Here is a 15,117-nt window from a genome sequence, read left to right on the forward strand (position 1 = left end):
ATAGATAAATAATTATAGTTTATCTAGTATTGATTTAATTATTCGAATAAAATTAAACGAACGTTAAACGGTTGAAGGTATTTCATCTTCGATTATTCGTACCTAGATATTCTTTTTTTTTCTTATGTTTTTTTTTTTTTTTTTTATCCTCTTCTTCCCTTCATTTCGGTTCACGGAAGGGTAATTTTGCCTCATGCAAGTATTCGTTGCGGAAGTCGTATATATCCGAACGATCGGTGAGCTTGTTACGGTAATGCGAAAAGTTTTTACGTCACCGGCTAGCAGAACTGCAGTATATATGCATACCCCCATATCTTCAATGCGAATGCAATGCGTGTGAATACATATATTTCCTGTTTTGCAAACTGATACGCGGCAGCAAAAGGGGGCGGATGGGGGTTGCTACGGGATGCTGAGACCCTGTAACTGCAGGATGGGATTCGGCAGTACCGCACGAGCCTTATAGTCTACATATACATATATGTATAGTATACATGGTATATATATAGATATATATGTAGGTAGATACGTATATACCCACGTTTATTCAGCTACAGCGAAAGCGGAATGTTTTTATTTTTCTCTTTCTCCGCATTTCCGTTACCTCCTCCCTTATTCCCGTCTCTTCCGTTGTTGTTTTTTACCTTTGTTTCTTCTTTTTCTTCCTTTCTTTTTTCTTCTTCTTTTTTTTTTTGTTTTTGTTTTTGTTTTTTTAGCTCACCCTGTTTCTCTACTCTTGCCTCTTTTTTTCAACGTTTTTACTCTCGCTTTAGTTTTATTTACGTTCCACACTTTCACCGTTATCCTGCACACTGTGTGTCGTTGTTCACCCTGAAAACAATTCTTTCTCGTTTCGAGGCTATTGTGTATTTGGACACGTGTATGTATACTTGCTTTTTTGTGTCCGCGTGTGCGGGCGTGTCTCCGTTGCTGCAGCAACGACTCGTTGAGATGTAAATTCGATATTTGTATTTACATACCCGTTAATTGAGTGAAAATGAACGGAGAAATCAAATTGTTACCTCGGTGCTGGTAAAATCCACGTTATATATGTCTCGAAATACAATGGTTATTTATTTATTTTTACTTTCTCTGTTTTCTCTATTCTCTCTTTCGCACAACTGTACAGATTTGTTTTACACCGTCGCTATTATCATCATTATTATTATTATTATTGTTGTTGTTATCGGAACCACTAACAACCCTTTCTGTACGGCGTTAAAAACAGTATAGTAATATAATGAGAAAATTGTCAAGGCTCCAGTCACTTCTTAAAACAATAATTTGGAAGTCAATCGAGAGTATCGAATTGGCTGTGTGTGAAATAATGGGGGGAGAGGGTTAAGAAACTCTGAAAGTACGCGGAGTCAGCTGGGGTGGATGGCCGAAGGAAGTCTTCGCACGCAAACCGGACTGCTTACACGGTCGTATTTACTGTTTCCGAATGTCCCTGGTTATTGCCAAAAAAGCCAAATCCCGGTTTTATTACTGTACATATATTTCGTCCTAGGTCTGCGGAGCGCTTCTTCTGTCCAGTAATCTTTTACCGTTTGCGGTCATACTCCATACATTGGATGAAATTGACCGTGTGTTAAATTATGTTTCCGATTTCTTTACACGCTTTGTATACGTGGATACTTTAATGGTGACGAAAATTCCCAGGCAAAGCCTCAGACCGTAAATAGTGTCTCGGTACAGCAGGAGACATTTCTTAAATAAAAGAATCGTTTTAAGCATTCTACAAACTTTCGGTACGCGATGTAGGAGGTATAAAGTATATTGCGAAAAATAGAATGAAACAAAAAAAAAAAACAACTATTTATATATGTATATGTTAGGTACGAGAAGGAAAGAATAAGGGTGGAGAAACAACAATTTTGAAATATCAGGAGAAACCAACCCGCGCGCAATAATAAACTGAAAATAATATCGAAATAAAGATCTTAACTTCGAGCCACTTGGGGTGGGAGAAGTGAAGTTCGGGGGCTGCAAACTTTTCTCATAACTTTGTTATCCGACCAGGAAATAATTGTACTACCTTGTATGCAGCCCCTCCGTACACCGTTTCTCATTCCCCCCCTTTTATCACCACGGATATAGACCAACGTCGCGGGTACTTTATTTACGGGGTTTTATTCCCATGATTTTCATTCCCCGTCTTGAGGGGGGTGCGCGCTGATTATAGTAGTTGGCCATACGATTCATCCTGCGCAAAATCGTTCTAGGGGTTAGGAAACGCACGTCGCACACTCTATTTCACAGATGTTATGTAATTTCTATACGATGTGCTTAATTGTGATCCATGAAATAAGAAATCACAATAAGAAAAGCGAATTTTCTTTGCGAGTAAAAAACTACCCCTTCCTTGGTAGCGACATTGGCGTTGCGTCTTCTGCACCGTGGGTGAAAAGGGGATGGAACCACCCATCTATACACACCTACCTGCCTTTTCTCCAGAGGCGAATGGCGAGCGAACAAACTCATATGATCCCGGCACACAGAGACTGCGTTATAGCCTTCGCTTGTTTCCCGGGGGGGTTTAAAATGGTAATTCCTTCGGTGCAGGGGAGCCGTCCTGACGCTCCTCGTCGGCCTCGCCGGCTCCAGGACGGGACGCCGGGATGATCCTGCATGCCATCCCCTTTCACTCCTGTGCAAGCGATGTTGCCAGTGACAGAAGCCGGGCTTCTGATCCGACATTTAATTTGCGTCACCCTCCTCACCCTTCGCCTTCCCTCTCTGCCCCTCTCAAAAATTGCTTTCCATCCTCCCCCCCTCCCTCCTCTCCCCCTTCAAACTCCCTGCGAACGTCGAATGACCCGAAGACGAGGAGGTAACTGGAAAACCGGTTGATTGATATCGAAAAAACATAAAATAAAGTAGAATGAAAAATAACAGGTTAATGTGAAAAAGTTGTGTTCTCGAAATCAGCACGCACGTTTCTTTCTATCTGATTGTGCAAAAAATTAGCGTCAGATCAAAGTGAATTGAACAGGGTCTAAGTGGCTTCTTTGTCTCTTTGCCTGCTGGCCATATAATAATATCTTTGCACAAATGCAATGAAAACATTTTTCCACCCCAGGGTTAGAGACACACGTACACAAACACGCGCACATCGACAACCTACTTCTCATTAGCGGCTGTTCCCTGAACGAGCATCGGCTTATTAAGACCCTACACCAGATGTGTACGGAAAACAGGGGCGAGAAGGGGGTGGTGATCCTTTCGTCAAAGAGCCCGCCTGAGGGAAGCGCTGCGCGATTTCTTTCATGAGAAGAACGACATTTTTCACCTGTTGAAAGGGTGTCGTTTTTTTCTGAATCAACTTTTCTTCTGAAGCGCTTCGGCCCGAGGGTTTGAGGGTCCAAAATGGCTAGAAATTAGCCTTTCCTTTCGTGAATTATTTTAACGTGGAGAGAAGACCATCCGATTTTGATTTTTTAATAATTGATCTCTCATTTTCTCTTACGACCCGGCATTCTTGATATACTTGTGCAAGAATCGTGGTCTGATATTCACCCTGGATCTTGTATAATCCGCAGGGGTGAATCCAAGCCTCGATGTTGTCTTTGCCAGTACAGCAGAGGCGGTGAACTTTTCGTTTTACTCATCGTCGGGGGCTCGGATTAAAAGTTTCGATTAAACGGACCAAAGCGTAGAAGAGGAAGTCATATATTTACTTGGCGAAGAGAGAAAAGGAGCCAGAAGTAACCGGCTCTTAATTTAATTATAACTTATTCAGGGGCTCCGAATCTCCGGGATTCTTCCGGGTCGCTCCAGGCTCGAGATTGCTGCTGCTCGACTTCCCTTCTAGAAAAAATTACAAACATCGAGTTCCAAAAATATATTGACAAACAGATTTTTCGCATGTTCAATCATCGCCATTGAATTCAAACTTTGCGAAAAAAATTTTTTTTTCCCCATCTCTTACACATTCTTTTTAGCTGTTGGAAATTTGCGTTGATTCAATTCTTTTTTTTTTTTCTTATGATTTCTGATTCTCTTTCCGATTCAAAGAGGGGGAAAAAATTGTCACGGTACGTAGCTTCCTCCCGTAACCGATACAATTTTATATACCCCATTCCGCGCGTTTAATGGCGAGGAAGCCTGACCATTGCATATACCAACATGGCGGCGAGAGACTCGAAGAACGGTTGGTTTTCTCCGAGACTCGGGCGGTTCCTTCACGTGTATATCCTACAACTCGAGGGAAATTGGTGTAAGCAAGTTTGTCGGGTTACTTCGAGACACATTCGAATCCTTATGGATTTGAAAATTCAATAAATAAAGTCGGAATGACGGAGGACGGCCATAACGCAATTACCAACGGGCTTGATGCGGGGCTTCAGGTTCGCCCCTGGGCCCCCAGTCCTCGCGTCCCCGGGTGCCTGGGGTAGCAAGATTGAATATGAAAGTTTAATGCCAGTAATATCAGCGCCGCCACCCCCAGACGTACGTTTCGGCCTTCACGTACCTCATATCGCGGCCCAACCCCGTGCCGAAACTATAACCGTCCAACGAAATGTAGCTAGTGTATTATATTTATCCCACCCCGCAGGACACGCTTGCGAAGAAGACGACGGTCGGTGTTACAGGGTGGCCACACGGCTCGAAAAACTCGAAAACCTCGAAACGTCAGGGTGTTTTTGAATTGGTCATGGAAAAAAGTGAAAATTATATCAGTTTTCTATCATGGGAATTAGGAATGAATTTTTCAGGTAAGAAGCTTACTTTCATTTCGTCTCAAACTGAATTTTTTGTTCATTATATTTTTCTTTAATTCGAACTGAATTTGAACCGAATGTAGATTTGATAAACTGAACGATTCAAGCTTTTGTAACTTACTAGAACTAGGATAATGTCGGGGAAAAGTAGCTTTCAAATTTCGTGGATTTTTTTTCCAAAAAAACTTGTGACCACCCTGTGTTAGTGGAAAGAAAATGCCGGACACAGCGGCATCAGTTGTGGAAAACTTGGCAAATGTAGGAAATTGCGGTCTCGAAATCACCCCGCTTGCGTCGAGTTTCGTCGAGGGGTTGATATAGATGGATTTTGATTTGGGTACGACGCGCGTTTCCGCCGCTAAAATTTTACCACTAACGCCGCGTCGTCAGCTGACCCGCAAAATTTCACTTTCAACCCCCTCGGTCAGCAGAGCTGAGGGCTCTTCGCTCGAATCGAGCGGTGGATTCAAACTGTCGGTTAGAATATTCCTGAGTGTCGAATCGCGTGCATTGCCGTGTAACGATCACGTGGGGGTCAATATTTCGAATGGCCCATTAAAACATGCGAAAATAAAATACCTAAAGACGATTAGTTCGAAATCTTGATTTTCGAAAGTGTCACTGATCAGAGTGACTTTTTGAAAAATCAAGATCTCGAAGAATTCATCTTTAGGTATTTTATTTTGGATTCTTTGAAACTTCTATACATCGACCCTTCCAAGTTTTGACCCCCGCCCTAACGATCGTGGGTTTAAAATCTGGATGACAGAAATCGAGGGAAGCTAGTTTAACGGCTATTATACAGCGGATGAACAAAACCCGCTTACTTGACTGGGTAATTCTCATCATTAATTGGCGTATAATTCTGCGCTGCAAGGAGGCGCGTTCTAATTTTCTGTTAAATTTCCTCTCGCCTACAGGGGGTGGTCGGTGAGGGGCGGCGGGAGACAATGGGGGCCGAAACCAGAGACTCCGGTATGGCGGGCGACGGTTACAGCTTACACCATCGTCGAGGGTGGGATCAGAAAGGGTTCGAGAGGATTGGATCTTGTCTGTAATTAATGAGGAAAGTTTTACAAATAGCCCGGGGCATCGTCACTAAACGCCTTAGCAAAACCCCAGCGATGGGTTTTCCTCCCTCCACCCCACCCCCTATTTTGTTAAGGAAATATTTTTTCATCGGCAGGGTAATTTCTAATTGACAACTTGTCTTAGATTAAACGATTTTTTACGTCTAAAAAGAGAGAGAGAGAGAGAGTGAATGCGTTATGCATATTATCACTTCCTTTTCTAACGATAAAGGAAAAATCATTATGCAATATCAATTGCAACGCTTTTATCTTTGCGGTAATGTGATTTCAGAATTTAATACTTCTCTGGAAGGATTTATCTTTTTTTAAGGAGAGACACGAGTGACCCTCCCCCTCCCCCCTACCATTTAAGGGTTAATAAAGTAACGCAAAATAATAAAACGTACGCAAAATAAGATGTCAACAATTCAAGAAAAAATTTTACGATTAGAACATTCGGAATGATTGAACACTAGTATTTTCAATACGGTTTCAATGTTTTTGGGCTCATGATTTGCTCACTGGATCGATATCTACAAATTTTTCTTGTACATCTATATCTCTATGAGAAAACTGACGGAAACCCGTCTGTCTCGCAAATAGGTGAGTATAAGGATCTATATGTCCATCCCGTAAAGAGCAGGCGAGATGGCTATCAGTTGTCACTCAGTAAGATAAAGAGAGATAGAGAGAGAGGCGGGAGGGGGGGGGGGTGGGCAGGGGTTGCCGGAGGGTAGATTCGGCGAACGACGTCGTTGAGAGAAAGTCCGCGCTGCGGCGACTCATCGTCAGAGAGTGGAGAAACCGAGTGACCGGATCTAACCGTGCACTCGACTCCTGGATTTGATCACACTTATTTCCACGGAAGATATCCCGGCGCCGCGTCCCCTTTCTCTCTTACGGACCGCGGTGTTATTCCGAGTGCACCGATCATCCGGGTTTACTACCCCCTTTAGCTTGGCCGATCCCCGCGGGAGTTTCTTCCCGGGTAAAGTAACTCCCGGACGACGCGCGACGCTCCTACGACCTCCAATAAGCGACGCTCGTGCTACAGGGAAATCCGAGGATTCTGGTAAACACCGTAAGACGACTTACTGGATGGCGGAAAATTTATTTAAAAAATTTATTTAGTTAAAAAATTGCTGACGAAAATTTGACGAATATGTTGGAGAATAGCTACTCGATTCCTTTTTCCATCCATTCATCGTCCGCTTCTCTTTTGATATGTTTCAGGCGCCGCTGACCGGTCATACCGCACCGGATCTGACACTGAAGGCGCCGCGACGACGGATAATCCGACGACTCCGTTCCCGACGCCGCCACCGACCTTGACTCCAAATCATCGTCAGGCGTCACCGTTTCCTTTGGAGAGCACAAATTCGCGTCGGCATCACTACAACGGATCAGCGATGACGGACAGATCGCGTAGCGGAAACGGTAAGAATCGATTCCGGGTGTCCGATCATGTGTCTTGATTTTCGTCCGCTTCTTATCTGCTCTTCTTCGCTCACGCATACCTCAAGTGCCGTATTTTCTTCCTTTTCTTTTACTCTCCAAACATGGAAGCCAAAAGGTGAGCTCATCTTTCTACCCCCTCGGGAGCCCGGCAAAATTTCTCGTATTATATCGTATAGCTATATACTACGTGTGTAAGGTTTTGCAAAGTTTTGCAAATCCACGGATTATTCCGGACGGTTTCTCCCTCCTTTCCTGCAACGCGGGGAGCAGACTCGCTGAGGGGTGATACGCGGGAGGGTTTTCTGAACGCGAATTTCTGCAGCTCAACGCGAATTCACCCCGTTGCGTCGGATCGTTTGTCGTTTCAATCGTTACGCAAGCTTGAAATAAGCTCCTGCACAGTTGCAGGGCCAATTTTGTCATACAATAACACGTGTTCCGACATACACACACACACACACACACACTTGTCATATATGGTCTCGTTCCGCGCGCTGCAGGGACGATATTCCCGTTTTTTTACTTTTTCGTTTCCCCCGTTCTTTTCTTATTCGCAAATTTCTTCCTTTCAGGCGAAACTGTATACGCTGCACCGACCAAGAAAAACAACCCCGCTGCTGGTGGCACTCTCAATCGACGTAATCGCCGGGGACACGCCAGTGCTCTAAGCAGCAGCTCAACCGCGAGCAGCGACAGATCAGAGGCTGTTTTTGCCGACGAACATTCTCGCATGCACCTCAACAACGGTAAGTCAACCCTTTTTTTCACAATGCGTGAAGTCAGTAAGCTACAAGTTCGTTATCCGTTGCATATATATATTATATATATACACGTCTAAGCATCCCGATCCCAGCCGTCATCTTACATCGCCTCATCTTTCACGCCATTCATCGAGCCACAATCATCGTCATCGTCATCATCACCATTCATACCTGGACTTCGTTAAACGAAATCGTAACAGTTTTCTCATTTCCTTGTATGAAAATCTTTAATCGCTTTAACGTAGTGTTTTATTACCGTAATCCAGAGGAAAGGGTTGGTCGGAGAAATAATTTAGCTAATGGTCGGAAAATAATGTTTTTTTATTTTTATTTTACTCTGTTGGTTACATGCTTTTTTTTTAATAAACTCGTTCATGTACAATTTCTATTGCATTTTTATTTAGACATGTGTAACAGAATGATTATCAAATCAACAACTCCTTCCATCCATTCATGTTTGCGAATGGTACTATAATAACTGCAGCATTGCATCCTCCGGTTGCACAAAGTTGGTAAATTTTTATCTGCGAGGTGCATCTTCGACGTGAAATTGTTGCTCGTTCATACAGTGGAATGGGCACGTCGAGTCGGCCATGTCGCTGCTTTGGTTCGCAAGTGGGTAACTGAGTTACCAGTTACCCCGTGGTCAGGCTAGTTAACGGGGGTCACTGAAAAGTTAGCCGGTACCAGTCCATTGTTTTGGAACGCCGAGAGTATTTAGGCACCCCGTAGGTCCCTCCGTCTCCCACGAATATCTCTCGTTATCTCGCGCGTCCCTCTTCTGCCGCGGGTTTCGCGGTCCCCGAAGGTAACGCAGTTTTGAACCACCGGATGAACAAGTTACTCGTCGCGTACATTCACGAGCCAGTGAAGCTCTTGGGGTGCATGAATGCGTGTATGTATGTTGAACTTTTAAACGCATTTGACTAGATCTCGTTTGCAGCTACGCGATACTTTATAATAGGTATACCAATACCAGCTGAGTGTCATGTCTGCAGAAACTAGAAGCCTGAAGTCATTTAACACCACGGATTTGCGATTACGAGATCAATTAGCTGCTGATGTAGGATTTTTCCTTATGTGCTCGAAGGATAATTCAAAAGAAAAAAAAAAAGAAGTTAAAACTCCATTCGCATGTAATGTACGTTAGAAGCGTCAGGGTGGAAAACTACAAGAGGAATTAGCCTCGGTTCGCAAATGTCAGGCGTAATCGGAAGCCGGTAAGAGAATTGAACTTGACGGAATCCCGTTTCCGGTAATTGTTTGGTCGCATGACCGGCCTCCCCGAGGGCGAGTGGAGGAAGAAGGTTCAGTTCACTCTCTAACGAAGGTATAGCTTGGTGCCTACCTACGTCTATTAGCAAATGGCTTTCGCTATTCCCAGACAAAGCTTACCAACGTTAAACCGATGTCCTCGCTGTTCGAGGCCAGGAACCCTGGAGAATCAGATTAGACGCGGTCAACGGGGACGAACGTTGATACCGACCTGGTGCATGGTACCTACCCACCTCGATGTCACAGACGGTTGGGCACTTCGCTTGTAGTTTACTCGGCGTTACTTCTCTCCGATCCTATTGAATTATACGAACTCGCGTGTACGATGCTGATTCAGATTTGAAATCTGAGCGTAAATATCGCATGTATATCGAACAATGTATACGTGCAACATAGACACACAACACATTGTACGACACACGGCGTATTCCTCCGCACGGAGTGGCAACAAAAGCTGCTCTAATGTAATATATCAATGGTAAATACTCCTGTTTACTGCTACGGCTAGCGCGCAATGACGGTTGTTATATGATTCTGACCGCGTCATTAGAGGAGATCATAAAATATTTCAACCGCAAATCTGTCCTCCGGGAACGGTTATAGATTTCAACTGTACCACCATAGGTCTGTATATTTCTGCCTGGGTCAGTGCCAACACCCTCGATTCAACTGCAGCCAGTAGGTACGGCGCTGCAATACGCGGGGGATGATTCACCCCTTTGAAAATTTTTCTCGAATCCACTTTACAAGACTTATTCAATACAAGACATTCATTTACTTCCGCGAAAAAACGAAAAGAAAGAAAATGCGCAGATCGGGTTTGCACCCTTATTTTTACCCAATATATTCGTACTATATATATATATACTAACATCAAGAGCTGGGAATAGGACGGAAGGTGACGTGGTCGAATGATCGCAGCCGTCACTCCAGGTCGAAATACAATCTGCAAACATCTGCATAAATACGTATAACGCAAGCCTTCTCCTGGGGTGGAGTAGAGGGGGGATGCACCCTTGCGTCAAGTAACTGTCCACCTTGTTGAGGTCCGACATTGCGGGGTGGCGTCTCTGGGTTGCGGTTTCTCTGACCAACCCTGACGAGCCGAAGAGCAGGGGGAGGGAAGAGAGGGTGATGAGAGGGAGTTTCGGGAGCATCGAGGTGTCAGTCGGATACCCGGTGGCGTCACCACCCTTAATTGGCTCCGTGATTACGGGCTTCCGATTCACCGAGCGCCGTATGCAGCAGCAGCAGCGGGACGCTCACTTCGCCACCCGACCTCATTGCGAGCCACTCGCTAAATCAAGTTCGCACGGGGACGGGAGAGAATTGGCGCGAAACACGGGGCAGGACTCGTACTCGTCCGAAAACCCCTTCCCCTTCCCCTTCCCCGCACCTCGCCCCTCGATTAGGCTGACTTTTATTCGATTATTATACGCACGACGCGACGGGGGCGCTGAAACCCCCGATATACAAAATCTACTCGGCCACTTTTCGACCGACGATTGGTACAGCGTGCTTCTACCGGTTTTCCACGGTTTCAAAGCCACCCTTCGCTCCGGTATCCAACCCCGAAAATGTCACGCAACTTTAAACGTGACTCGACGTTTATGCACGTCGGCATCAATTGTCAGCTACGCGTAGAGTGAGTTGAGTTTTCCTCGTTTTTCATCCCCGCGCAGGATCCAAAAATGTGGAATTACCGGAGGTGAGATAAGGGCTGCAATGGCGATTTATCAAGGACGCGAATAGAATTGGAAAATGGAGAAATCAGATGAAGTGTTGAAAATTCAAAATGTTGAAGTATTATAACTGACAGATTTCTCATCATTTTGCGTTCTCACATTTTTTTCTTCGAAAAAACTTCGAAATTTCCCGCTTTCCCGTATTCCTTACTTTTGTTTTCTGGATTTCTGTCCGATCTTCGCTTTCTTCGGTTCCCAAATTCGACGTCGAATTCCGATCGATGAAATTTTTTTGTCTTGCGACTACGTTTGACATTTAAAAAAAATTTTTTTTCTTTATTTACGTCTTTCTCTAGCCTTCAGACACGAATAATAAAGGGTCCAAATACAATTTTGAGAAGGGGTAAAAATGTAGTAATGCAGTCTTTTTCCGTATCTTTTTTTCCTTTCTTTCTTTCTTCTTTTCACCGGCAGATGTCGACTGACCGTGCAATTACCTACAAATATTTTCAATCCTCGTAGAACGCGTGGAACAAGCTGTTCGTACGTGCGGGATTCAATAACGGCTCTATAGGAATACAAACCGTGTTTCGATACCCGCAGTAAAGTTTTCCATGGTACACATTATAACCGCGACACGTATGTTCACGACAGAACCCGTACCTCCTCCTCCTTCTCCTCCTCTCCTTCTTCCTCCTATTCACCAACGTTTCATGCGACTCAATTTAATTAAACAATTGTTATATGCGAATTATAATTGACTGGGCGTACAGGTGCGGTTATACCCCTCGTACATATTCGCCATTTTCTCTCTCTTATATTCGTTATTGCTATACACAAGTATTAATTACATTTACTTCAGGAGTTTAATTTTGTTCCGACTTCATGCATACCGCACCCCATGGCGATGAAACTTGTTGTTAAAGCGCGTAATAATTTCCTTGAAGTCTGTGAATGAAATTTTGCTTCATCGCATCGTTTCCGTCAAATTCATTTAAACAAAACAAAAAGATGAAAAAAAAAGACACCGCACCGTCATCAATACCTACCCACGATTCATATCATCGTCACAAATGTCCCAGTTCTATTTCCCAAGAAAACTTAAATATATATCAATTGAAATTATGCATTTTTCGCACCCTTCGAAAAGCACTGCAAGCACATGGCACTAATCACTGTTCCTTTTTTTCTCTTTTTCTCTTTTTTTTACCGCACAACAACCTCGCACAACAGGTCTGTCAAGGCCTTCGTACTTCACCGGTATGTATTTGCTGATGCGCAGAATACACGTACGATTATGCATATATATGTATACGTGTTTCGATTTGTGCAAGAGATATATGGGCGAAAAAAATGATTAGACGAATGAATCTTTATTTATTTATTTATTTATTTATTTATTTTTTAAATCACCTACACGCACGAAATTCAATGCCGTAGAAAGCCTGGCCATAATCTTCTTCATTATACGTATTACAATCCGTTGTTCCGTATCGCCTGCTGGAACGGACAAAATCCCATTTCAAATACCCCGTTTTCATTCTATTTGACAATTCAGTTTATAAAGATGTGTGTGCGTGTGTGTGTCTGTGTAGTTGTAGTAGTAGTATATGTGTATGCTGCATAGAATTCTTGGGTGTTTTGTTGCGTTATATATACATGTATATATGTTACATATATGTATATATAGATGTATTATAGATCGTATTAAGCATAGCGCAATGCATACAGCAGGTTTCTATAAATAATAATTTAAATATTAATACACGTAATTGAATCGGTCGTATACGTTAATCGTGGAAATTCGCAACACACGCGTTCATTGAATGATCGACGATAATAGAACACCGTTCGCTCTGTACCTGCACATAATATCAGTGAACGGTTATAATCGTATGCACACCTCTATTTGCCCCGATATACCTGTAAGTATACATTTATATATATATATATGTGTGTGCATTGAAACGAACCGGAGGTACGAATCTGTCCGGGACACGGTTCGCTTACTGTTCAGAACTATCAATTACTGCAGCTCCGATAATGACGTTTTCAACTAATGGCCGTTAAAATGGAAACAATAGAATCGACTTTTTTCCAATTCATAAATTTCACCCCGGCAGTTGCGTTTCGGTTGCTTTTCGCTCGGTTCCCTGGATGCAGCGTCAATTCACTGCCTGGATTATCGAACTACGACAAACATTTCTGTATTATCCGTATATACATATATACAATATATATATATATATGTGTGTGTGTGTGTAGAAAAAGTGCAGTGCACGGTAAAAAAAAGTCGCGAAAACGCAGGGAGCTTCCGGGGGAAGTTTTATTCTTTCAACCCCTATTTTCGCGCCACCCTTTCTTTTTTTTTTATCGTTCGCATAATTCACACTCACACACAGCAACACAAACTTTTCAACCTGAAACTCAAATCTGCCGCAGCGATGAACTTCGGCCAGTCCATATATTCGGGACAGTTTCGACCACTTGCATTACCTACCCATTGGTGGAATGTATTATATATATACCGTGTTCTCCGGCCGATAACACTGATTTACAATAATGTCCACCGTTGTGTTATGTTAACGGCCGCTAATGGTTACACACGGCTTTAATTATCCTCGCTGACCAAACTATCGCACCCTTTCTCTATCCATTCCACCCCCACCCCCGTCATGTTGGCAAGTCTCGACAATTAAATCAACGCCGTATATCGGGTCCGTTGATTCTCAATAACGCTGATGGATGAAACAGCGTGGAAATTAGCTCGAATCAAGGCGTGATCGAACTTCCAAGAATCTAAAACTCACACCCTATCTTAATTGCAGTTATTAAGGAAACTCGTGATCACGATCTTTGATCCCTGCATCTTGAAGCAATAAATGGAGAAACGCGAGTTTTATGCTTTTTCCTGCTTTATTGCTTTTTACGATACTTCGGAATGTCATGTCGTATAATTCATTAATCAATGCTCACCATCGGTGATCCCCGAATCTGATGCTTCCCTAAAATCACACGTTATCTACCACGTGATACATGTTGTTCCCATTCGGTTAGAACCGCAGCTCAGGTGCTCTGGCTAATTAATTAATTTTGAAAAACGCGGCTTAACAGAAGGGCCGAAGATACGCTCGACCATTCGAACTGTTATTTATGGTCGCTATAACATGCTTGTCCGGTATTTACGACGTCTAGCCATCGGGAAAGAGGATGAAAACGGCGAATGGAGTGGCGGAAGTTTCACGGGTTGTTCGAAGCCGCTTATCAGAATTAGCTAATAGCTTTCGTAGGAATACGATGAGGCGAACCATTAGCCTCCGCAGGCGATAAGCTGCAAATATTCCGCTTCGTTTTTTGTTTCTCGTTCAAAAAGTACTCTGTAATCGGAGGAAATCGGCCAATATTTATATCACGCATGTCTACGTTAATGGAAAAATATCGAATTAGCGACAAAAGTTGATCCGTACAAAAAGGCTTCCTAGAGCTTAGCTCCAATTATTGAATTCATTGGTATTGCTTATTTCAATTTACTTTCAACGCATGGACAAATAGTCAGCTGACTATTGTTATTTTGTACGCTTAGCCTGTACTCTGTGCCTTACGTTATTATACATGTCGTTGATTCAGTCAACTAATAATCGTGTCACTTTAACACGATTGATCCATCTTTATTATAAATCCTTTCTAATTAAATACACTCGATTCAGTAGCTGGTACCGTTTGTACTATGATATGGTTTAAACAATGGGAAGACAATTGACGTAGGAATTATTTATAGTATCTAGAATTATAGATCAGGGGTAGCGTTTTTACGACTTTCGGATTATTCCTGATTTGATTTATTTACTTTTTTTTATTGCGGTAGATAAATTTTTATTTCTTTGCAGTTTAAGATAAAGATAAAATAGAACAAAACAAACAAAAAAATAATAATAATAATAATAAGTCGTAATCGGAGACATTCAATATCGTGATATTCTTCGACGAGGGTTTGAATGATTCGAGACATCGAAACTGCCAGCGAGTTGGAACAAAGGTGTTCTTATACAGTTTCTTACAATTCCTCGATCCTTGACGCAAACGTGAAAACGACAGAAAATTGAGCGCTGGATTGACGTTTCTATGTACCTACTTTCGAAATAAA

At 42.9% G+C, this 15,117-nt stretch overlaps 1 protein-coding gene across 5 annotated transcripts in view; it reads left to right on the top strand.

Annotated features, from left to right (window-relative positions):
- The window catches only part of LOC124412217 (teneurin-a), a 497,247-nt gene that overhangs the window by 226,967 nt on the left and 255,163 nt on the right, over positions 1-15,117 (top strand). For all 5 annotated transcript variants that reach the window (XM_046891912.1, XM_046891915.1, XM_046891916.1 and 2 more), the window contains 2 exons: positions 7,028-7,231; positions 7,825-7,998. In XM_046891912.1, the coding sequence (XP_046747868.1) occupies positions 7,028-7,231; positions 7,825-7,998 (378 nt within the window). The remainder of the gene's footprint in view (positions 1-7,027; positions 7,232-7,824; positions 7,999-15,117) is intronic.

This window comes from Diprion similis, chromosome 11 (assembly GCF_021155765.1).
Source record: "Diprion similis isolate iyDipSimi1 chromosome 11, iyDipSimi1.1, whole genome shotgun sequence".
NCBI classification, from domain to species: domain Eukaryota; kingdom Metazoa; phylum Arthropoda; class Insecta; order Hymenoptera; family Diprionidae; genus Diprion; species Diprion similis.